Raw genomic sequence first — 25,435 nt, forward strand, 5'->3', positions numbered from 1 at the left:
CGGAATGTGGAAAGTTAGACTTCTGTGTGTGGTGGATATTTACTTTATGCTGCTTAAATTTCAAATGGAGGTTTCCTAATTAAACAAATCAACCACATAAAAAAGTCCTATACTATAGGGCTAAGACACTGGACGAAGATAGTACAGTTGTTTCTTTTTAAAATAAATCTAGCCATAATGTATGAAACTTTCAGCCCTATTAACATCTTTGTAACATAATTTCCTTGAGTCTCTCTGATGGATTGAGGAAATAAGAACTTGTGTGCACCAATAAAAGTCAAGAAATGCAAAATCCAATATATAGAAAATGAATAATAGAATTGTATACTTTAAGCATATAATTTTATCAACCAATGTTACCCCAGTCAATTAAAAACATTATTAAAGAAAGTAATCAGCTATGGTTGGTATGACTCATTTGGAGCATCATCTGGTACATCAAAAAGTTGCAGAATAATTTCCCTGTCAGGTCACATACTCAGGTTGTGGGTTCGATCCCTGGTAGGTGTGTGTGTGTGGGAGACAGCTGATGGATTTTTCTCTCTCACATCGATGTCTCCCTGTATCTCTTAATTCCTCTCTCTCTAAAATAATTTTTTAAAAGTATGTAAAAAGGAAATAATAAGACCTTTCCATGAAAGTACTCAAAATTAAACAGTAAACTAATCTTTAATCCCATAATGAAGTCTATGAAGAATACTGAAACTTCCCATATAGGAGGCAAAGAATATACAAAGAAAAGCAGTGGAGAACCACTTTTACAATTGTCTTAAAGGTACAACTAATATTTCAATAGTGTGCATTCTTTGGAGCTACTAAAAAGACCTTGTGATTTAGAGCCAGTAATACACACTTAAAAATCTGGTTACATTACATAGTAGTTGTGTGAATTGGCATAATCAACTAATCTTATAGTTATTGTACTATTCCTATTATATCAGCAATTTCAGAAATTTATTGAAAAATTAAATCAGATATTATGAAAGCACATTATAAACTCTATAGTGCTGTGAAAATACTATTATTATCTTTTTTTTTTATCACCCACAGTGGCAGTGTTAATAACAACTGGCTACTGTACCTTCCCCCATATTGTCATAAAGGACATTTTCTCTTTATTCTTAGAATCGCATGGCAACTTTTCAAACATGTAACTTCCAGAAAGTCGCTGGTTCAAAATTTGGCACTATAATTGTTTCTCTCACTACATGGGAAAAATAATTTAAATTTTATAGTAATACTAAAGAAAATTGGTAATAGGAAAACAAAATGGCAATTTAATTTGAACATTATGTCTTTTTGAATGCTTAGAAATGTGCAAAAGGATAGTGTGAACACATTTTCTTTTTTCTTAAATTTCAGTTATCTACCTCATATTCTACCATGCCATCTTTGTGTTTTTTACCTGGACCTACTGGAAGTCTATTTTTACACTCCCTCAACAGCCAAATCAGAAGGTAAGAAAACTTATATAATAAAGAGATAATAAGCAAATTGAATGTCACACCGTTGCACAAGATGGCCGCCCCCATGAGGTCACAAGATGGCTATCACAAGATGGATGGCAGGGAAGGGCAGTTGTGGTGATCAGGCTAGCAGAGGAAGGCAGTTAGGGGAGATCAGGCCAGCAGGGGAGAGCAGTTGGGGGCAACCAGTCTGGAAGGGGAGGGCAGTTGGGGGGAACCAGGCCTGCAGGGGAGGGAGGGCAATTGGGGGGGGGGGACCAGTCCTACAGAGGAGTGCAGTTGGAGGTGACCAGGCTGGCAGGGAGGGCACTTGGAGGCAAACAGGTCTGCAGGGGAGTGCAGTTAGGGGCAACCAGGCCTGTAGGGGAGAATAGTTGGGCGTGACCAAGCCTGTAGGGGAGGGCAGTTGGGGTGACCAGGCCTGCAGCAGAAGGCAGTTGAGGGCAACTGGGCCTGCAGGGGAGGGAAGGAAGTTGGGGGGAACCAGACCTGCAGAGTAGGGCAGTTAAGGGTGAACAGGCAAGCAGGGGAGGGCAGTTAGGATGGTCTGGGCTGTCATGGGAGGGAAGTTAGGGGTGAATGGTCCAGTAGGGGAGGGCAGTTGGGGGTGACCAGGCCAGCAGGAAAGGGTAGTTAGGGGTGACCGGGCCAGCATGGGAGGTCAGTTAGGGGCAACCAGGCCAGCAAGAGGGCAGTTGTGGGCAACCGGGCTGGGAGGGTATCAGTTAGGCTGACATGGAGTAGTTAGTGGGTGATCAGGCTGGCAGGCATAAGTGGTTAGGGGCAATCAGGCAGGCAGGCAGGTGAGCTGTTGGGAGCCAACAGTCTCAGATTGTGAGAGGAATGTCTGATTGCCAGTTTAGGCACAATCCCCTGGAGCCTAGACTGGCAGTTGGACATCCCCTGAGGAGTCCCAGATTGGAGAAGGTGTGGGCTGGGCTGAGCGACACTCCTCCAGTGCACGAATTTCATGCACCAGGCCTCTAGTCCTGTATAATAAAAGCTTAATAAGCAAATGATGGAGTGGTGGAATGACCAGCTGAACAACCGGTCACTATGAGGCATACTGACTAATGGGGACAGATACTCAACGCAGGAATTTTCTCCAGACTGCAGTCCCCAGGCCAGCTAAGGCAGGTGCCAGTGGTGGTAACATAAGCTGCATCTTGTGGAGCAGGTGATGGGTGAATGGGACACAGAGGAAAGTGACCAACAGTGACGGAGGGGTGGGGCCGGCGAGCAGGTGGTGCCAGGCCAGCCAAGGTGGGTGCCAGTTGGCACCCCCCTCCCCCAATTTTCCCATTGGTCGCCCCACAGATCAGTCCTGATTGCCAGCCAGACCTAGGGACCCTACCTGTGCAGCAATTTCATACACCAGGCCTCTAGCTACTTCATAATGGCTAAAACCAGAACAAAGTAGAAATGCCAGTATGGCAAGATGAGGGCAGAAAGAGAAGCAAAAAGCATTCTGCTACAAAAAGGAGATTAAGTGTAATCTTTATAAAACAATTTTTAGTGAACAAGACAGGGATGCCCACTCTCACCACTCCTGTTTCACATAGTACTGGAAGTATTAGTCATTCCAATTAGATAAGAAGAAGAAATAAAAAGCATCCAAATTGGAAAAGAAGAATTAAAACTGTCCTTATTTGCAGATGACATGATATTGTACATAAAAAACCCAAAAGACTCCATAAAAAAAACTTATAGACTTAAATAAATGAATTTGGCAATGTAGCAGGATACAAAATTAAGGCCAAGAAATCTATGGCCTTTCTATACACCAATTGTGAACATATAGAAAGAGAGACTAAAAAAAAAACACCAAACATCCCACTTACCATCACACCAAAAAAATTAAGATGTCCTTCACTTTGAGTTTAATTTGTCAGATATAAGTATTGCTACCCCCGCTTTTTTTTTTCTTCATTTACATTCACCTGGAAAACCTTTTTTCCTCCCTTCAACCCTAATCTGTGTGCATCTTTTTTCCTCAGGTGGGTTTCTTGTAGACTGCAGATATATGGATCATGTTTTCTTATCCACTCAGTTACCCTGTCTTTTGATTGGGACATTTAATCTATTTATATTTAACGTTATTATTGAAGGTTACTTGTTTGTTGCCATTTTTGTTCTTTACCCCCATGTTCCCTCTTTGCTTCCTATTTTTTTGTTCTGTTATAGCAGACCCTTTAGCATTTCTTTCATTGCTGGTTTGGTGGTAATAAACACGCTTAGTCCTTTTTTGTCTGTGAAGCTCCTGGTTTCACCTTCAGTTTTGATTGATAGCCTTGCTGGGTACAGTATTCTTGGATTCAAACCCTTTCTTTGCATGACTTTGTATATTTCATTCCATTCCCTTTTGGCCTGATGAGTTTCTGTTGAGAAATCTGTTGCTAGTCTGATGGGGTTTCCTTTGTATGTAACTTTCTGTCTCTCTCTGGCCACTTTTAAGATTCTTACTTTGTCATTGGTGTTTGCCAATTTAATTATAATATGTCTTGGTGTTGGTCTTTTTGGATTCATCTTGTTTGAAAAAAAGAAGAGAAAAATAAGAGTGCAAAAATGAAATTGGGAAAAGGAAAAAAAAGAGAGAGAGAAAATAGAGAATAAGAAAGAAAAGGAGAATAAAACTACATACAGTGGTGCCTCGCATAAAGAACGCCTTGCACAGCGAACGCTGCACACAACGAACTTCATTTCATGATTCATACAACGAACTTCGTTTCACACAACGAAGTCGCCCGAGCTTCCATGACCGCTTTGCCCGAGCTTCCACGATCGCTGCCGATGTATTGCATCCTTCCGCGCAGGCACTGCAGGCAGTCGTTAGTCACTGCGCTTAACTTAAGCACGTATCGCGGCAATCGTTCTTCATTACGAATTAAATCACGCACGTATCACGGCAGTCGTCCTTTTAAGTTAAACTCAATATTTTTTTTATATCATGATGTATCTAAATAAAAATAATAACAAAAAATTTATCTTTTTTTATGTCATCTTAGCATATTTTATGCTACAGAACGAATTATTTTTTTTAACATGTATTGTTATGGGAAAACGCGTTTCACATAACGAACTTTTCGCATAACAAACTTGCTCCTGGAACGAATTAAGTTCGTTGTGTGAGGCACCACTGTATATGGGTTGAAAGCTCCAATAGAACAGCCACTAATCATAACAGATGGCAGTAACAATTACCTGGAGATGAATGCAAACTACACCATCAACTAATATCAAGTAAGATGAGGGAAAACAGAAACAAAAATCAAACAAAACAAAACAAGAAAAAAGAAAAAAAGAAAAGAAAAAGCGAAACAATCTCACAAAAAAAAACCCACGCCATTAAAAATAGATATAATCAACAATCAAGCAAACAACAACAAAAGGACAGAGATAAAAATTTTGTATAGTGAAGAAATAGAGGAAAGAGGTGTATATGGACTTGGAGCAGGGGATTGGAAATTAGATATATAGGTAGGGCAAAATTTTAACAGGGGGTGAAAAGAAGGAATAGGGAAAATCTAAAGCAAGAATGAGGTAAGACAATCAGGACAACAAAAGGGGGAAAGTGAGAAAGAGAGTGATGGAATAAAGGGAAAGTTGAGATAGGGTAAAATGATGCTAAAGGAGAGATGAAAATAGAATGTTGAACACTAATCCCAAAGTAAAATAAAGAGAAAATAAAATGACACTTATTTTTAAAAAAGGTAAAATATGATAGTAATAATACTGATTGAAAATAAAAATGTAATAATTAAAAAGGTAAAATCAAGTGAGAAAAAAAACCTAGTTTCTCAAGAAAAAGATGAAAAAAAATTTAAAATCAAAATGTGCAGTTTTGAAGGTCATTAACTTCCTCTACTGTTCTGTTTGGCACGCCTATTTCCTAGTCATGACAGTATTGAAATTCCTTTTGTTCCACTGCTCCTCAGTGTTGTAAGCCAGTCCTGATTTTTAAGGAGACAGTTTATTTGTGTTTACACAAGAGTCAATTTGTGGTTCAAACCCTGGGTGGCAGTGTTTCTGGATTTACCTCTGGGTTTATAGGTCCTCTCTAGCTAGTGTTTAGATATAGTTTTCCCTGTGGCACTTAATGCTGGTTTGGGGATGTGTGTTGCCCCAGAGCTGGTTCTCTGATGGTTATTCCCCACTCTGATCCCCAGGTTCTATTAGGTCTAGTAATAATTAATGTCGTTTTCTAATACGTTTTTTTAAATCGAATTTATTTAAACAATACAACAAAATTTAATCAACAATATAGTTGCCTTGTTTTCTACTACTTGTGCCCAACGCTCAGGAAGCATTTTAATCCCTCTGTTGTAAAATTCTTGTGATTTTGATGCAAAAAATTCGGTCAATGCATTTTTGAGGCATTCTTCATTATTAAATTTTTTTCCAAGAAGAAAGTTTTGCAAAGAACGAAACAAATGGTAATCAGAAGGGGCAATATCAGGAGAATATGCGGGTTGAGGGAGAACTTCCCATTCCAACTGGCGCAGTTTTTCAGCAGTGATTCTTGCAGTATGCGGTCGTGCGTTATCGTGGTGAAGAATTACGCCCTTCCGATTAATCAGCGCATGTTCTTTTTCTCTTAAAGCTTGGGCTAACTTTTCCAATTGGGCACTATACACTGCACTTGTAATGGTTTGGTTAGATGGTAAAAGTTCATAATGAAGAATTCCTTTAAAATTCCACCAAACACACAACATCACTTTTTTTCGCATGCAAGTCAGGTTTTGGCATGGGCTGCGGAGCCTCATTTTTGTCCAACCATTGAGGCTGCCTTTTCAAATTAACATACAGCACCCATTGTTCATCTCCGGTAACAATTTGCTCTAAAAACAGCAAACGGTTTTGACGAGAGAGGAGCGAACTGCAAATTGTGACTCTTTGATTATGGTTGTTGTCGGTCAACTCATGAGGAACCCATTTTCCAAACTTTTGGACTTTGCCAAGTGCACGCAATTGATTGGAAATTGTTTTTTTTTTGTTGTTGTTTTTTTTTTTTTTTTTTGGTGAACAATTTAAAGTTGTTGCAAGCTCTTGTTGGGTAATTTGAGGATTTTGCACCAAAAGAGCTTGAAGAGCTTCTTGATCAAAATTGGACACACGGCCTCGACCACTCTTGTCATCTAACGAAAAATTTCCCTCGCGAAATTTCTCAAACCAACGCTGGCATTTTCTGGCGCTAACTGCATCTTGACCAAGAGCACTACAGATGTTTTTTGCAGCCTCACTTGCTTTTCTTCCTAATTGGAACTCGTAAAGCATGCAGTGCCGAATATGCTCTTCATCCGCCATCTTCTTAGCCCTAGTTTTGCAACAAAAACCAAACCAAACACAAACTTTTTCAAGCAAAACTTGTTAATTGCACTTCACACGTTCTGTAGATACCACGTGTTTGAAGGTTATGTCAATAGAAGTCAACGCCAAGCAAGATTTTAAACGAATGTTAAAAAACGACATTACTTATTTCTAGATCCGATAGAAAAACAACTTTCCCTTGATGTCTCTTCGAGTTTTCCCAATTGGGTGATCCTATGTTTTAGGCTTATTTATAAGAAGCAAGGATTTAAAGAGGGGGGGAAAAAGAGCCAGAGTTAAGTGTGCGAACTCTGGGGCTGCGCACAAGTCTGTGCAGTCTTTTTCCCCCTTAGGTCTAAACAGCTGGCACAGTTTTAAAATTTGTAGTCTGTCCTTTTGTGTCAGTTCAAAATGGGTTGCTTTTTAGAGTTCCCTTCCATTAGTAGCTCTGTGGACCCCCTTCAACATTCATAGATCACATCAGCCACAACAGCCATGGATTTTTCTAGGGACAGACTTCCCCAAGTATCCAGCTCTCACATGTGCTTTTCTCTCTGCTGCTGGGACCACAGACCTCACCTTATCCCAGGCAAAATCTGACCCTTCTGTGTTGAAGTGTAGAGCTCCTCTGAATCCCTATGCTTGTGCCACTTGGGAACGGGTATTCTTGGGTTTGCAGCCGTTCGGTGGGTGCCGTAGTTGTAGTTTCCCTGGGCTTTTCAGCCTCCCAATAACATCCACTTGTCCTTCAAGATGGCATGGTCTTCACTTCTTCTTCTTTATATATATATATATATATATATATATATATATATATATATATATATATATATATATATATATATATATATATATATATATATTGGGTCGGCAGGTAAGTAATTGCGGATTTTTTAAAGAAAATCAAAGACAATTTTTTCATGGAACTAAATAACTTTATTCTGTAATGTATTGCCCATTTTGATCAATGACCTTTTGCCATCTTTCAGGCAGCATCATAATCCCACGTTCAAAAAACTTCTGGTTTTTATTAGCAAAAAACTGAATCAGGTACGATTTGACATCATCATCATTATTGAAATTTTTACCATTCAAGGAGTTTTGTAAAGATCGAAACAAAAAGTAATCAGATGGTGCAAGGTCAGGACTATATGGTGGATGTGGCAAAACATCCCAACCAAGCTCCATTAATTTTTGCCGAGTGACCAAAGATGTGTGTGGCCTTGCATTGTCATGATGGAATACAACACCTTTTCGATTTGTCAATTTGGGCCGCTTTTCTTCAACTGCATTGTTTAATTTCGTTAGTTGTTCAATGTAGACATCAGAATTGATCGTTCGGTTGGGTGGTAAGAGTTCAAAGTAGACAATTCCTTTGTAATCCCACCAAACTGATAACAAAACCTTCTTTTGATGAATATCAGCTTTTGATGTTGTTTGAGTTGGTTCACCTGGCCTGCTCCACGATCTTTTCTGCTTGATATTGTTGTAAACAACCCATTTTTCATTGTTATTTATCAGTCGTTTTAAAAATGGATCATTTTCATTACGTTTCTTTAGCAAATCGCAGCTGCTAATGCGTTGCGTTAACTGTGATTCTTTCAGTTCGTGAGGAACACATGTATCGAGTTTTTGAACATAGCCAAGTTGTTTTAAGTGATTTTCAATGCATGTATGTGATACATGAAGCTTCTCTGCAATCTCACGTGTTGTACTGTGACAGTCCGAATTGATTATTGCTTTGATTAGGGCGTCATCAACTTCAACTGGACGACCAGAGCGTTTTTCATCTTTGAGTGAAAAATCACCAGAACGAAATTTGGCAAACCAATTTTGACACTGCCGTTCTTTTAAGGCTTCGTCACCATAAACAGCACATAACTTTTTATGAGCTTGGGATACGTTTTTCCCTTTGCGGAAATAAAAAATCAAAATATGACAAAAATGTTCCTTTTGATTTTCCATTTTTCAACGAACGCCAAACGAAAACTACAAAACAGATCAAAAAACTTTTTTTACTGATTAACAGCTGAATAGCCAACTATCAAATAACAAAATGTGTTTTACATTTTTACTACGTCTGCAAACCTAAAAATTCAACTGAAGCCATATATGTGTGAAACCCGCAATTACTTACTTGCCGACCCAATATATATATATATATATATATATATATATATATATATATATATATATATATATATATATATATATTTTTATTGATTTTGTACAGAGAGGAAGGGAGAGAGATAGAGAGCTAGAAACATCAATGAGAGAGTCATCGATCAGCTGCCTCTTGCACACCCCCTACCGGGGATATGCCCGCAACCAAGGTGCATGCCCTTGACCGGAATCGAACCCAAGCTGACGCTCTATCCATTGAGCCAAACCGGTTTCGGCGGTCTTCACTTCTGAGCTGGTCACTCTGGGAGGGAACCCAGCAACAGTGGGGGCTACTAGGTCAGGGGAGCCCTGTCAGACAGTCCCCCACAGTTTCCTGGAGTATAGCTGTCCTTCAACTCACCAACAAACACTCCTGTGCGACCACACACTCTCCCTTTGTTTTCTCACTCACACACTATCTTGCAGTCTGCCTTCCAATAGGCAGCCATCTTCCTTCTCAATCCCCATTTTTAATTTTTTAAGGAAACTCTCTACTGTTAATTAGTGAAGTTGAGATGGCCATCTGTATGTCCTCTTTTGAGAAGTGTCTATTCAAGACCTTTGCCCATTTTTAAATTGGACTGTTTTTTTTTTTTTGGTGTTGAATTGTAAGTTCTTTATAAATTTTGTTTATTATGTGTCATTGGAGAATATATTCTCCCATTTAGTGGATTTTCTTTATATTTTGTTGATGTCTTCATTTGCTGTGCAACAGCTTTGTAGTTTGATGTAGTCCCACTTGTTTATTTTTATTTTGTTTACATTGCCCAAGGCTATATATTGGCATAAATATTGCTATGAGAAATGTCTGAGATTTTTTTGTCTATGTTATCTTCTGGGTTTTTTATGGCTTTAAGTCTTTTATCCATTTTGAATTTATTCTTCTGTATGGTGAACTTTGGTGGTCTAGTTTCATTTTTTTTTGCATATGCCTGTCTGGTTTTCCCAATATCATTTTTTTAAGAGCTTGTCTTTACTTCAATGTATGCTCATGATTCCTTTTTCAAATATTGACAATAAAGTCATGGGTTTATTTCTGTACTGTCTGTTCTGTTCCATTGACCTACATGTCTGTTCTTATGCAAGTAACAGGAAATTTTTGATTAAGTTATAAGGGTGACACTGGTTAACAAAATTACAGGTTTCAATTGCACAATTTTGTAACACATTAGCTGTACAGTGTATTGTGAGTTCACCACCCCAAGTCATATTTTTATTCACCACCAATGGCTGTTTTGATTACAATGGCTTTTTAGTATATTTTGAGATTAGGTACCTACAACTCTGTTTTTCTTTCTCAAGAGTGTATGTTTTTAGAAAGTTATCCAGGTTGTCCAATTTGTTAGCATGTAGTTGTTTGTAGTATTTCTCCCCCTCTCCCCCATGGATGCATTATTTTATTTTATTTATTTACTAGAGGCCAAGTGCATGAAATTCATGCATGGTGGGGTGGGAGTGGGGCATCCCCTCAGCCCAGCTTGTACCTTCTCCAATCCTGGATCCCTCTCGCAATCCTCGACTGCTGGTTCCTAATCGCTCATCTCCCTTCCTGCATGATTGCCCTAACTGTTCCCCCTGCCTGCCTGGTCACCCCTAAATGCCCCCCACTGTCAGCCAGGTTGCCCCCAACTACCCCCTCCCTGCTGGCCTGGTCTCCCACCACTGCCTCCCTGCCAGCCTAATTGCCCCCCTGCTGGCCTGTTTGCCCCCAACTGCATCCCCCTGCCAGCCTGGTTGCCCTCACCCCTCCCCCCCCCGCCAGACTGGTCACCCCAAAAAGCCCTCCCTGCCAGCCTGGTTGCATCTCATGGCCCTTCTGCTGGCCTGGTCACCCCACACAGCCTGCTGGTTCAGTCATCCCTTGGGCTGGCCCTGTGCAGCTGGGCAGCTGCCATATGATGATTGATTGTGCCGTGGGCCAGCCCTGGGAAACTGGGGGCCTGAGGGGCCTGTGGGACGCTAGAGTTAGGCATACTGAGCAGGTAGACCTGCCAAGAGGTGAGCCTGGCCATGCTGCCTGGCAGGGTTGATGGGCCTGGGTGCTGCCATCTTGTGACTGTGGGCATGACTATCCTTGAGGGCATGGCAGTGAATTAGCACATTCCCTCCTTATTGGCTGTGGGCACCACCATCTTTTTGTTGGCAAGATGATCAATTGGCATATTCCCTCTTTATTAAATAGGATCTCTTCTCCTCCTCCTCTTCTGCCTCCTCCTTCTTCTATTGTACATGAATTTTTTTAAAAAATTTATTCATTTATTTATTTTTTTCCTTTTTTTAATTAAATTATTATCTGTGGACATATCTTACCATTGCCCCCCCCCATACATACCCTCCCTCCCCAGAGTTTTGTGTCCATTGGTTGTACTTATTTCTTTTTTATTGTTTAAAGTATTGCATGTGTCTCTTTCCCCCCCATCAACACCTCCCCAGCCACTCCCATCCCCCCCAGAAGTCCCCACCACCCCAGTGTCCATGTCCATTGGTTAGGCTAATATGCATGCATACAAGTCCTTTGGTTGATCTCTTACATGCCCCCTCACCCTACCCTGCCTTCCTTCTGAGGTTTGATGTTCTGATCAATGTTTCTCTGTATCTATTTTTGTTCATCAGTTTATATTGTTCATTATATTCCACAACTGAATGATATCATGTGATATTTATTTTCTCTGACTGGCCCGTTTTGCTTAGCATAATGCTGTCCAGGTCTATCCAGGCAGTTTCAAATGGTAAAATTCCTTCTTCTTTTTTTTTTTTTTTTTATAGTAGTGTAGTATTATATTGTGTAGATGTACCACAGTTTTTTAATCCACTCATCTGCTGATGGACACTAATCTTAGCTATTGTAAATTGTGCTGCTTTGAACTTAGGGGTGCATTTATCCTTTCTGATTGGTGTTTCTGATTATAGTCATTTGTGTTTCTGTGATGTCAGTCGTTATTTCTGTTCTTTCATTTCTTATTTTATTTATTTGAGTCCTCTCTTTTTTTCTTAATTATTCTGGTTAAAAGTTTGTCAATATTATTTATCTTTTCAAAGAACTACCTCTTGGTTTTACTGATGTTTAGTTTTTTTTTTTGTTGTTGTTGTTTTTGTTTTTTTGTTTTTTTTAGTCTCTTTGTCATTCCCACTCTGGTCTTTATTTCCTTCTTACTACTTACTCTGGGCTTTGTTTTTCTTTTCCTACTTCTCTCAAGCATAGGGTTAGATTTTATTTGAGATTTTACTTGCTTCTTGAGGGAGGGCTGTAATGCTATGAACTTTACTCTCAGGATTGCTTTCGCTGTGTCCCACAGATTTTGGGTTGTTTTGTGTTCACTTTCATTTTATTTTTCTTTGATTTAATTGCTAACCAATTCATTGTTTTGTATCATGTTATTTAGCCTCCATATGTTAGAATGTTTTTGGTTTTGTTTTTAAAAAAATATATTTTATTGATTTTTTACAGAGAGAAAGAGAGAGGGATAGAGAGTTAGAAACATAGATGAGAGAGAATCACTGATCAGCTGCCTCTTGCACACCCCCTACTGGAGATGTCCCCACAACCAAGGTACATGCCCTTGACTGGAATCAAACCCAGGACCTTTCAGTCCGCAAGCTCTATCCACTGAGCCAAACCGGATTCAGTTGTTTTTGGGTTTTTAATTCACTTCCATTTTCATATTATTGTGGTTAGAGAATATGTTTGATATGTTTACAATATTCTTAAATTTAATGTCTTATTTTGCTTCCTAACATATGGTCTGTCTTTGAGAATATTTACTGTATAATTGAGAAGAATATATATTCTGCTGCTATAGAATAAAATGTTTTATAAATATCAATTATATCCCTCTTATCCAGGGTATATCATTTAATCAACCTTACTGATTTTTATCTGGAAGACATCCATTGATGTCAGTGGGATGTTAAAATCCTTTACTATGACTGTATTGCTATAAACCTCTCATTTAGTGTCCCTCATGATTTTCTTTATATATCTATATTCTATTTTGGGTGCATATGTGCTTACAAGGGTCATATCCTCTTGTACTACCCTGTTTCCCTGAAAATGAGACAGTGTCTTATATTAATTTTTGCTCCCAAAGATGCACTAGGTCTTATTTTCAGGGCATGTCTTATTTTTCCATGAAGAAGAATATGGTACACATTTATTGTTAAATGAAAATAAAGGAAATTTATTACCTGTATACGGTACAGTAGTATGGTAGTTGTCAACACAAACCAGACAAACTGAATCCTACAATATCAAGAATTTACTCATTTATTCAATGACAATCATGTCATCATCTTCTGGAACATCATCATAACAATCCAATATCTGAATTTCTTGGTAAATTTCTTGTAACTCCATTTCTTTCAGAATCAGTGGACCAAATCTCTCATGTTTAGCCTAGGGGGGCCTTATTTTTGGGGGATGCCTTATATTTCACTCAGAAGGAAACCTGTAAGTAGGTCTTATTTTCGGAGGATATCTCATTTTCAGGAAAACACGGTAGTAAGACCCATCACTGTAGTATTATATTGTGAACTCTGTCTCCTGTTATGGCCTTTGTTCTAAAGACTATTTTGTCTGATATAAGTATTGCTATACCAGGTTTTCTTTTTTAAATTTCCATTTATATGGAATATTTTTTTCATTTCTTTATTTTCAGTCTATGTGTATCTTTTGTTCTGAAATGCATCTCTTGTATACAATACATATATGGCTTATGTTTTTCATCTATTCAGCTATATAAGTATTTTGATTAAATAATTTAATCAGTTTATATTTAAAGTAATTATTTTTAAAATAAATCTTTGTTGTTCAGATTATTCCAAATGTGTTCCTCTTTCCCCCTCCCTCTCAATTGCTCCCCTCCACCAGGTTCCCACCCCACCTTCTGCCCTTTCCCCACCTTCCATTGTCCTCATCCATAGGTGCACAGTTTTTTTCAGTCTCTTCCCACACACCTGACTCCCCCTTTCCCCTAGAATCGTCAGTTCACTCCCCTTCCATACCTCTGATTCTATTATATTCAACAGTTAATATTGTTCATCAGATTTTCTTTTTATAATAATTCCCTTGGTTTTTAGATTCACTTGTTGATAGTTACATATTTGTTGTTCATAATTTTTATCTTTATCTTCTTCCTCTTCCTAAATTACCCCTTTCAGCAATTCATATAATTCTGGTTTGGCGGTGATGAACTCCTTTAGCTTTTTTTTTATTTGTTAAGCTCTTTATCTGTCCTTCGATTCTGAGTGATAGCTTTGCTGGGTAGATTATTTTTGGCTGTAGGTTCTTACTATTCATCACCTTGAATATTTCTTGCCATTCCCATCTGGCCTGCATGGTTTCTGTTGAGAAATCAGCTGACAATTGTATAGGTGCTCCTTTATAGGTAACTACCTGCTTTGCTCTTGCTCCTTTTAATATTCTGTCTTTGTCTTTTGCTCTTGGCATTTTAATTATTATGTGTCTTGGTGTGGTCCTCTTTGGATTCCTTTTGTTTGGGGTTCTGCGGGATTTCTGGACTTGTAAGTCTATTTCTTTCCCCAGGTGGGGGAAGTTTTCTGTCACTATTTCTTCCAGTATTCTTTTGGTATCGTGCTCTCTCTATTCTTCTGGGACCTCCATAATTCTGATGGTGGTTCGCTTCAAATTGTCCCAGAGGTTTCTTACGCTATCTTCAACTTTCTGGATTCTCTTCTTGCTTCTGTGGAGGAGTGTCCTCTGGTTCTTTGTGTTCTGAATCTTTATCTTGATTCTTGTGATCTTCCATTCTGTTTTTAGGACTCTGCGTAATATTTTTTATTTCAGACAATGTTTTCTTTATTTCTAGTTGATCCGTTTTTATTTCTAGTTGATCCCTTTTCATATCCTCATAGGTCTATTTATTTTATTGGCCTTTTTTAGGAAATTCTTGAAAAACCTTATAACTGTGGTTTTGAACTCAAAGTCCATTCTTTTCTTTTCCTCCATCTCCTTCCTTTGTGTCCTGCCTCTTCTCTGCATTTTAGTTGTTTTCCGGATTTGATGGAATATTTTTGTGTGGTAGGTCTTCTGATAGAGCCCAGTAGCACAGCTTTCCTTGTTACCTGCAGTGGACAGTCTTGGTGTAGCCCTTTGTGGGCTGTGTGTGCAGTCTTGTTGTTAAGCCTTGCTTATTATTGGTATCACTGGGAAGCGTTGATCTCCAAGCCAATTGGCTGTGAGGATCAGCAGTGTCTCAGCTAGTAGGGCTTCTGTACTCTGCTTGGATGGGGTGGAGTCTCCGGGTGGTGCAGACAAGCTTTGGTTCCCTGTCAGTCTCGCCTTAGGAAAGTCCTGTTCATGATGAGTCTCGCAAGATTGGTTGCAGGTGCGCACATCTCTTTGGTAAAGGCACAGACAAGCTTTGAATTCCGGTCAGTCCCTCCTTAGAGAAAGCCAGCCTCTGGGAGAGCTTCTTTGTTCAGCTTGGATGGGGCAGAGTCTCGGGGTGGTGCAGACAATCTTTGGTTTCCACAGTAATGGCCACTGGCTTCACACACCTCCAAGAGATCTCTGCCCGCTGCCTTACAATCCAGCCTCTCCCTGTCTGGGGCAGTCTATCAGAGCAATATGGTGATTCTGTTTTCCTCCCAAATAAGAAGCCTGCCCCACGTTAGCTTTCTGCCCTCTCTGTGCGCCTGAAGTAAGCCAGCAGGGAACTCGGCCCACTCTCTCCACGCGCTGGGAGTAAGCCAGCAGCGAACTGGGCCCAGCCTGCCCTCTCCGCGCACCAGGAATAGGCCAGTACCGAACTCTGGGGTCACCTTTTCCCGTGCACAGTTTTCCACACCTTCACAGTTTCTGAGGGTCAGCGCGCCTTCTCTCTCCTTCCCAGATGGCAGAGCCTCCTCTCAGCCAGCCTTCCGGTGCTTCTGGGCAATGCCTCCCCTGTTTTCCAGTTCTAAATTCAAAATTGTTGTGGTAGGCTGCATTCGGGTGTTTACCCTATGCCGCCATCTTGGTTTCTCTTCTAAAGTAATTATTGATGGGTAGTTACTTATTGATATTTTATTCTTTATAAATATGTTTCTCTATATATATTTGTTTCTTTCTTCTTCTTAAAGAAGACCTGTTAACATTTCATAGAATTCTGGTTTCCTTCAATTTTAAATGACAGCCTTTTTGTATAGAGAAATCCTGCTTGTAGGTCCTTGCTTTTCATCACTTTAAACATTTCCTGCCAATCTCTTTTGGCCTGATGTATTTCTGTTGAGAAATAAGTTGATAGCTTTATGGGAACTCACTTGTAAGTAACTTTCTTTTGCTGTGGTTAAGATGCTCTCTTTATCTTAAACTTTTTCCATTTTAATTATAATGTGTCTTGGTGTACATCTCTTTAGGTTCATCTTGATTACTACTCTCTGTGCTTTTTGAACTTAGATGTATTTTTTCTTCATTATGTTAGGGAAATTATTGGCTATTATTTCTTCAAACAGATTCTCTATCCCTTGCTCACTCTTTTCCTTTACTGGTATCCCTAGAATGAAGATGTTATGTTTGATATTGTCTCAGAGGTCCCTAAAACTATCCTCTTTTTAAAAAAATTCTCTCTTTTTTAGATGTTGTCCTTGGGTGCTTACTGTTATCTTCTCCACAGAATTATTTATTCATTTGTTTGTTTTATCTTTCCTGCTGTTGATTCCTTCTAGTTTATTCTTCATTTCCAATGTTGTATTATTTATTTCTGACTGATTCTTATTTTAGAAATTATGGGGGAAGCCAGATGTGATCTTGGTACAAGGAACCAAGTTCCACTGAGTCTCCATTCCCATCTGCTTTTATTTATTAGAATACAGAATTGCCTTTTAGGAATGCAAACAGACATATCGAAGGTGATGGTTGGTAAACAGTAATGTTATCTGGTTGTAGGAATTTGCTTTAGGCCATTGAGTCAGAAGTAGGTAATAAAATGCAGATATTTATCCCTGTGAATCACAAAAAGCCTCATTTAGCCTTCTGACCAGATTTCTTGCATTTATATTAATTACTGTTGATCTTGGTTTCCAGCATTTCCCCCTTCTTTAATTTCTTAATAGATGTTTATATGCAGGTTGCAGAGTTCCGATTCTTTTAAGATTTTTTTAAAAATATATATTTTATTGATTTTGTACAGAGAAGAGGGGAGAGAGATAGAGAGCTAGAAACATCGATGAGAGAGAGTCATCGATCAGCTGCCTCTTGCACACCCCCTACTGGGGTTATGCCTGCAACCAAGGTACATGCCCTTGACCAGAATCGAACCCGGGACCCTTCAGTCCCCAAGCTGACGCTCTATCCATTGAACCAAACCGGTCTTGGCTCTTTTAAGATTTTTATTCAGCATCTGCAGACTAAAATTAAAAACATACAAATAAGAATGAGACTGGTAACAGTGATTATGCTAAAATGCCTTCAAATTGCTGCCAGGCATCTAAGGAATTAGTTGTTAACTTTGCCTGGGATGATTATACAATATGCTGCTGTTTTTCCAAAATATCAAGTGTGGTATTATTTTATTTATTTATTTATTTTTTTAGCAGGCACATCCCAGTGGGGGGTGTGCAGGAGGCAGCTGATCGCTGTTTCTCTCTCATCGATGTTTCTTTTTTTTTTTTTAAATAATTTTTTATTGTTCATATTATTACAAATGTTCCTTTCGCCCCCTTTCTCACCCCACCCTCTGCCCTTTCCCCACCCCCATTGTCCTCATCCATAGGTGCACAGTTTATGTTCAGTCTCTTCCCACATCCCCCTCTCCCCTTTTCCCCAAGAATAAACAGTTCACTCCCCTTCCATACCTCTGATTCTATTATATTCAACAGTTAATATTGTTCCTCAGATTTTTTTTTTTTTAGTTTCCTTGGTTTTTAGATTCACTTGTTGATAGTTACGTATTTGTTGTTCATAATTTTTATCTTTATTTACTTTCTCTTCTGAAAGAACCCCCTTCAGCAATTCATATAATTCTGGTTTGGTGGTGATGAAGTCCTTTAGCTTTTTTTTTATTAGTGAAGCTCTTTATCTGACCTTCGAATCCGAGTGATAGCTTTGCTGGATAGATTATCTTTGGCTGTAGGTTCTTGCTATTCATCACCTTGACTATTTCTTGCCATTCCCATCTGGCCTGCATGGTTTCTGTTGAGAAATCAGCTGACAATCGTATAGGTGCTCCTTTATAGGTAACTTCCTTCTTTGCTCTTGCTTCTTTTAATATTCTCTCTTTGTCTTTTGCTCTTGGAATCTTAATTATGATTTGTCTTGGTGTGGTCCTCTTTGGATTCCTTTTGTTTGTCGTTCTGTGCGCTTCCTGGACTTGTAAGTCTAATTCTTTCACCAGGTGGGGAAAGTTTTCTGTCACTATTTCTATCAGTATGTTTTCGATATCTTGCTCTCTCTCTTTTTCTGGGACCCCCATAATTCTGATGTTGGTTCGCTTGAAGTTGTCCCAGAGGTTTCTTACATTATCTTCAACTTTCTGGATTCTCTGGCCTTCTTGCGTCTGCGGAGGAGTGTCTTCTGGCTCTTTATGTTCCAAATCTTTGACTTGATTCTTGCGATCTTCCATTCTGTTTTTAGGATTCCATAAAATATTTTTTATTTCAGACAATGTATTCTTTATTTCTTGTTGATCCCTTATTATTTCTAGTTGATCCCTTTTCATATCCTCATAGGTCTTTTTTATTTTATTGGCCTTTTCTAGGAGATTCTTGAACAACCTTATAAGTGTGGTTTTGAACCCTATATCCAGTCGCTTTTTGTCCTCCATTTCTTTCGTTTGTGATCTATTTGGTTTAGGCATTTTCGCAGGCAGCTTTCCTGATGGGGCGGGGTTTCAGGGTGGAGCCTACAGCCTTGGCTTCCGTCAGCCCCGCCCTATGCGACTCCTGAGACTCAGGGTCCTTCAGTACTTGTTGGGAGCGCCTCTGAGAGAAAGGTGCCCTCGATTTTCGCCTGCTGCCAAACTATCTATGCTCTCCTCCAATGAGTCTGGTATTGGGGTTCAGTTCAGTTGGTAGTGGGATTGGAGGTGGCGTTCAGAGCAGTCTGGATCCCCTGTCTCCTTCCCGTCAGGGCAATTCCGCGGCACAGCGGGCTGGCCCTTCTCAGCGCGGAGTATGCGCGCCTCCGGGACCTCCTTTCGCCGCTTCCCCAGAGTCCCGCCTTACAGCCCGGCTCCCTATGGATGAGCCTGGGTCCCCGGGGTCCGGCCTAGAATTCGGGTTCAGAGCAGTTGGAGCTGGGCCCAGCACAGTCGGAGCTTTTCTCTCCTTCCCGCTTGGGACCGCCAGCCAGGCACTCGGCCTCCCTCCTCTCCGGCTCTGTCCTCTCTGCGCAACGCGTGTCTCCGTACGTTGGGCTTCTACAGCTCCTCCGCGCTTCCTTCTGGTTTTCTCCTTGCTTCTTGTTGTAGAATTTCCAGTCAGTCGACTTTCCTGTAGTTCTGGGTAATGTCCATTTTATATTTTAGTTGTATTTTGTTGAAATTGTTGTGTGCGGCTGTGGCTAGTTGCCTACCCGAGCAGCCATCTTGGATTCTCTCATCGATGTTTCTCAAGTGTGGTATTATTTTTATTTTAAGCACCAAGAAGATGATTTTTCGTTGAAGTTATTTTATTTTATTTTATTTTATTTTATTTTAATTTTATTTTTTTGTGTGTGTCTTTCCACAATGCTAGGTTTTATTAGGAAAGACTTCCCCAATAATCCAAAAAAGTAACATGCTGCTTAACACAGAGAGAGGGGGAGCTTAGAAGTGAGCAGAGCGACATCATCCCAACATGCCAAGGTTGTGAGTTTGATCCCTGGTCAGGGCACATAAAAAGATCAATCAATAAATGTATAAATAAGTGGAACAATAGATATCTCTCTTTTCATTGAAGTTATTTTAAACTATATAATTTTACTGGCGTAAGAGCAGCAGCTGATTTCCATTGATTATTATTATATGCAGACCCATAGAGGCTTCAGTCCACAAAAGAAAAAAAACTGTTCTTAGGTTTGCTATTGATGGGTGCCATTCATAAGCCTTTTAAAAAAAATTTTTTTTTACATTTTATTTTTTATTTTTTTAATTTATTTATTTTTTATAATATATATTTTTTTATTAAATTATTATTTTTGTACATATACCAATGCCCCCCCTCCCGTACATACCCTTCCTCCCCAGAGTTCTGTGTCCATTGGTTGTACTTATATGCATGTATACAAGTCCTTCGGTTGATCTCTTATCTCCCCCAGATCTCCCCAACCTCCCTGCTGTAATTTTAGTCTGCTTGTTGCTTTACTGTCTCTATATCTATCTTTTGGTTCTTCAGTTTATATTGTTCTTTATCATCCATAAATAAGTAAAGTCATGTGGTGTCTCTCTTTCATTGACTGGTTTGTTTCACTCAGCATGATGTTCTCCAATTCCATCCAGGTTGCTGCAAACAATGAGAATTTTTTCTTTTTTATGGCTGCGTAATATTCCATTGTGTAAATGTACCATAGTTTTTGGACCCAATCATCTGCTGATGGGCACCTAGGCTGTTTCTAAATCCTACCTATTGTAAATTGTGCTGCTATGAACATAGGGGTGTATATATTCTTTCTGATTGATGTTTCTAGCTTCTTGGGATATATTCCTAGGAGTGGGATTACTGGGTCAAATGGGAGTTCCATTTTCAGTTTTTTGATGAAGCTTCATACTGTTTTCCACAGTGGTTGCACCAGTCTACATTCCCACCAGCAATACACGAGGGTTCCTTTTTCTCCTCAACCTCGCCAACACTTGTCGTTTGTTGATTTGTTGATGTTGGCCTCAAGACTTTTTACATAATTGCTTAGTGGGGGGAGGTCTTAGCAATGTTAAATTCTCTTTGCCTCTCCCAGGAACAAGCAGTGATAGTAATTGTATTTAGGTTTTCACATCCCACTCCTTTGGTGTTGATGCTAGCCAGAAAAAAACCTCTCTTTAATTCTACACATAATGTAGCTGTAGTTTGATTCTCTGTCATATAAAAAAGGGAAGCTGGGTGGGGACAACCATGTCATTATACTTTGCCAATATACTTACTATACTAGGCCGGGGATCAGTCCACGTAAGGAATTTTACCCAAGGAGGACTTCCCCATTAGCCCTTGGTGATATTACCGCACAGCTGGTGATTGCCAGCATGGCAAGAAAGACGTTTTCAGGTGTTCTTAGGTTTTTGCCCTCTTCACAAATTCGTTCAGGACCATCTTCTTTAAAACTCCCAAGTCATCTCTAGGCTGTTCATCATCCACTGTGTTCTTCTTCCACTCCTCATCTTCAGTGTGTTACCTGGGGCTGCTGCTGTCTGTGGCTGGGGTAGCCAATTGTCTGCAGCTGCAAGGTGTGGCTCCAGGTGCAAGGTCCTCATTAATCTGGGTAGTTCTTCTCTCAGATCCATGCTGCAGTTTAATATTTCTCATAGGAATCCACACAGGCTTGGAGAAATTTTCTGGAAATATACAAGCATACCCTCAACCACATATTAGCAAGGGATCAGGTCCCTTCCATAATCCAGACTTGGGATCTTTCCATTTAACTAGACCATTTTACTTTTTTTTTTTTTTTAATTCTGACACCAGTATAACTCCATAGTTGTCTTGCCATTAGTATCAGAAGTGAAAACTTTTAGAGTAATTAAGGCTTGCTGCAGCCTACCCATAGATGATTTCTCCATAATAATACCCCCTTTTTGTTTTTAAAGTTGGGATTTTAGCTGCTGATGTTATTGTTCAATAATGGCCTGTCCCTGGGAATTATATGATAGTACTTTAATGTGCTGAATTTTTCACTTTTTACAAAATTGCTGGAAATGACAGCTTGTGTAAGCAGGCCCATTATCAGTTTTAATAATTTTCTGAATTCCCATGATGACAAAATTAGCTAGGCAATGATTAATAACCTGTTTTGCTGTTTCCCCTGTAAAGGCGGTAGCCTATAGGATTTTTGTAAAGGTGTTTACAGAGACATGCAATGCCCAAGGTGTCCAAAGGGAGTATAATGTGTTACATTCATTTTCCAGATATGGTCCCATAGCAAACCTCTAAGGTTAATTCCTGTGTTAGGCCCTTGAAGTAGAGGTAACATGCAAGTGGGACATTCTCTGATAATCTGTTTTGCCTGCTGCTGAGTGATTGAGAATTATCTAGATAGCATTTCGGCAGGCTGATGAGATTATGTGGCCTGATTTAATAAAGCAACCAATTGATCAGCATATGCATTTCCTTTGGTTAACAGGCCAGGTAATACACTGTGACCCTTATGTGAGTAAGGATAGTGTCTCTGTTGTCGAATCTGCTGAACTTATTTGAAGAGTAAGAATAAACTTTGGGCACTGAGCCATTTTAAATGAGCAGTTTCAATTCTGTTTACTAAACCTGCAGTGTAAGAAGAGTCAGAGATAATATTAAGAGGCTCTTGAATATCCTGTAATAAAGTCTTAATAGCTTCTAATTAAATTCTTTGTACAGAAGTATGACTAGTTTGGATGACTCAGTCTAATTTTATTGTATGATAAGCAGCTTTGCAATTAGAGGATCCATCAGTAAAAACAGTTAATGCTTCAGGAATATGTTCCTGCCTAGTATTTTTGGTACAATAATAGGGGTATAATATAGAAATTGTAATAATTGTCTTTTAGTAGGTGACAACTAAATTTCCCTAAATATCTACTCAATCCAATTCTCCAATTTAAATCAGTCTGAAATAACATTTCTAAATGCTTTCCAGTGAGGGGAAGTTAAATACATTGGGGTTCTTCTCTAAGCTGTCTGTAGAACTTTCCAAGTTGAAAACACAGATATTTACATTATGATTCATAACAGTAGCAAAATTACAGTTATGAAGTAGCAACGAAAATAATTTTATGGTTGGGGGTCACCACAACATGAGGAACTGATTAAAGGGTCGCAACATTAGGAAGGTTGAAAACCACTGATAGCTCTTTTTTTCTGGAGATTTCTCTTTTTCTTTCATCTAGAGATGTTTCTTTTTCTCCTCATTTTGGCGGCTAGTAGTTTGGTAATATGTATCAAAGGCCTTATAATTTTGTATATTTTGTGGCCTGGCATACCACTTTTTGAATTTTATTATAAAGAAATCATAATAAATAATTAATTTTCTCCAGTTAAAGAAAACCATATTTTTTTCAAGCTTAGTAACACTTATTTTTTTGTGTGTGTGTGTTAAATAGTTATTATTACCTTTATTTTACTGTTGGATAAATTTGGAATGACAGAGTCTGATTTTCCAAAGTAAGTTTTTAAACTATCAAGTTGCAGATATGATGTTTAAACCCAGAAAATATGAACACAGATCCTTCTCCTTTTTCACTTTTACCTACTCTTTGGCTCAGATAGAAGAAAGCTTCAAGGTCTGTGTTACTTTGGAAAATTGTTGGAATATCTTTTGCAAGATTAGCAAGGTATGATGCAAACATGGCAAGAAGCTTCATACCAGAGCACAAATTATTGAAATAGTGAGAATATCCAAATTTCTACTTATTTTCAAAATTAGAATATCCAGATAATATCGCAAGCAGTCTCATCCAGATCCTACAAAAGTGTCACCTATGAAAAATACTCAAAAGTTAATAATAAGCATAGTTATTCATAGTTATTAGGATCCTGTCATTAAGATATCACACATCTTATTGTAGTATAAAGGGCTCAAGTCTTAGAGTAAGGTGTACTGAGTTTGGACTTAGTTTTGCTACTTACTGGCTGAGTGAGTATAACAATGCTCAAGTTACTTAATATAAGTTTTTTTTTTACTTATAAAGCAAAACTACCTATCATGTAGAGTAATAAAGATTGAGATAAAATCCAGATAGCTAATTGAGATAATTATCCAGAGAAAGTTATAAGCCAAATAGGCAACTGAGCTTCAGGATAGGTAACAAATTTCTTCTAAATAATTATTGTTGTGTTTAATTTTTTGTGAACCTTGGGAAATAAATACTTGCTTCTCACTTCTGCTTCCAGTTTTATTTATCCTATTCAGACAAGGAACGCTATGAAAATGAAGAGAGACCTGAGGTCCAAAAGCAGATGCTCATCGATATTGCCAAGAAGTTACCAGTTTACACAAGGACTGGAAGTGGAGGTCAGTTCATCCAAAGTCAACCAGAGAGGCAGATCAACAAGTGTATATGTCATCATATACAGTATATCCTTAGGCTAGCCCTCTTTTGTTCTCTTCTCTTCTGAAAAACACTACGGAGTCTTTCTCAATGTTTTACTATAAAAAGTTTCAAACATTTATCTAAGATGGAAGAATTATACATTAAACATTTGTATGCCCACCACTACAGTCTACTACTAACATTGATCTATATTGATTTATCACACATCTGTTCACAAACTTGTTCCTCTATCCATCATTCATAAAGATTAATTATTTTTGGTGCATTTAAATGCAAGTAGCAGATATCAGTACACATGCAATGAAATATTTATCATTCTTTTGAGGCTGAAATATACATATAAAAACAAACACAAATCATAAATGTACCATTCAGTGTTTCCACAAATGTACACACTCATATAATCAGAATCTCTATAAATATTACCACACACCAGAATGTACTTTCATGCTCCTTCTCAGTATATCTCACTAAATACAGCCACTATTCTGATATTTTCCTCCATATATTAGTTTTATCCGCTCTAGAATTTTATATAAATACATCTATACAGCATTTACTGTTTTGTCTGCCTTATTGTATTCAGCATAATGCTTCTGAAACTTACATTGCTATGTATGTTATTCCCTTTATTGCAGAGTAGTATTTCATTGTGTGAATATATCATAGTTTATTTATCCATTTACAACACATTAATCCATATTTGCGTTATTTTTTCTGCTTAGATATTATGAGTTAATCGGCTAAAAACATTCTTGTACAAGTATTTGTGGAGATATAAGCCTTCATTTTTCTTGGGTAAATATCTACTGTGGAGTTTTACTGTTAGTTTTTATATGCATAACTAGAATGATACTAGCTAATTGTTTGCTTTTTAAAATTTGAAAACTAAGGCTCTTTTTACCAAAACATTCTATTTCAACACTTTAGGAAGTGTACTTTAGTTATTTATGTTCATTTGTCATTTACTTATGTCAAATGGGAAAATTTTAATATGGTCTGTGTATTATTGTAGATGACATTAAGGACTTGCTGTTAATTTTGTTAGAGTATTAATGTCATATGGTGATTATGATTTTTAAGTAAAGTCTTAAGTCATACTAATATATTCTGAAAAGAAGACAGACACAAATTATACAGTTTCAGATAGTAGAAAACAGAATGATGTGATAAAGCAGTGATTACAAAGAAGAGGCATATTGGACGTACTGGGTTTAGGATTATATTTTGTCTGATCTTTGTGTCTGTTAAAACTTTGCATTTGTTACTAATTTTTAACAATTAGAATATTACCAAATGAAAATCCAGATTTCTGGCTTCTCTTGAAAACAAATAATCTGCATTTCTATA

The 25,435-nt window shown here is 38.5% G+C and overlaps 1 protein-coding gene across 1 annotated transcript in view; it reads left to right on the top strand.

Moving 5' to 3' along the window:
- Positions 1-1,362: 1,362 nt before the first annotated feature.
- ZDHHC15 (zinc finger DHHC-type palmitoyltransferase 15) overlaps positions 1,363-25,435 on the top strand; it is a gene marked incomplete at its 5' end in the record, with an annotated part of 164,133 nt that continues 140,060 nt past the window's right edge. The window contains 2 exons of the mRNA XM_045572367.1: positions 1,363-1,457; positions 23,925-24,045. Coding sequence (XP_045428323.1) covers positions 1,363-1,457; positions 23,925-24,045 — 216 coding nt within the window. The remainder of the gene's footprint in view (positions 1,458-23,924; positions 24,046-25,435) is intronic.

The sequence above is a fragment of the Pipistrellus kuhlii genome, unplaced genomic scaffold (genome assembly GCF_014108245.1).
Source record: "Pipistrellus kuhlii isolate mPipKuh1 unplaced genomic scaffold, mPipKuh1.p scaffold_m20_p_46, whole genome shotgun sequence".
Taxonomy (NCBI): domain Eukaryota; kingdom Metazoa; phylum Chordata; class Mammalia; order Chiroptera; family Vespertilionidae; genus Pipistrellus; species Pipistrellus kuhlii.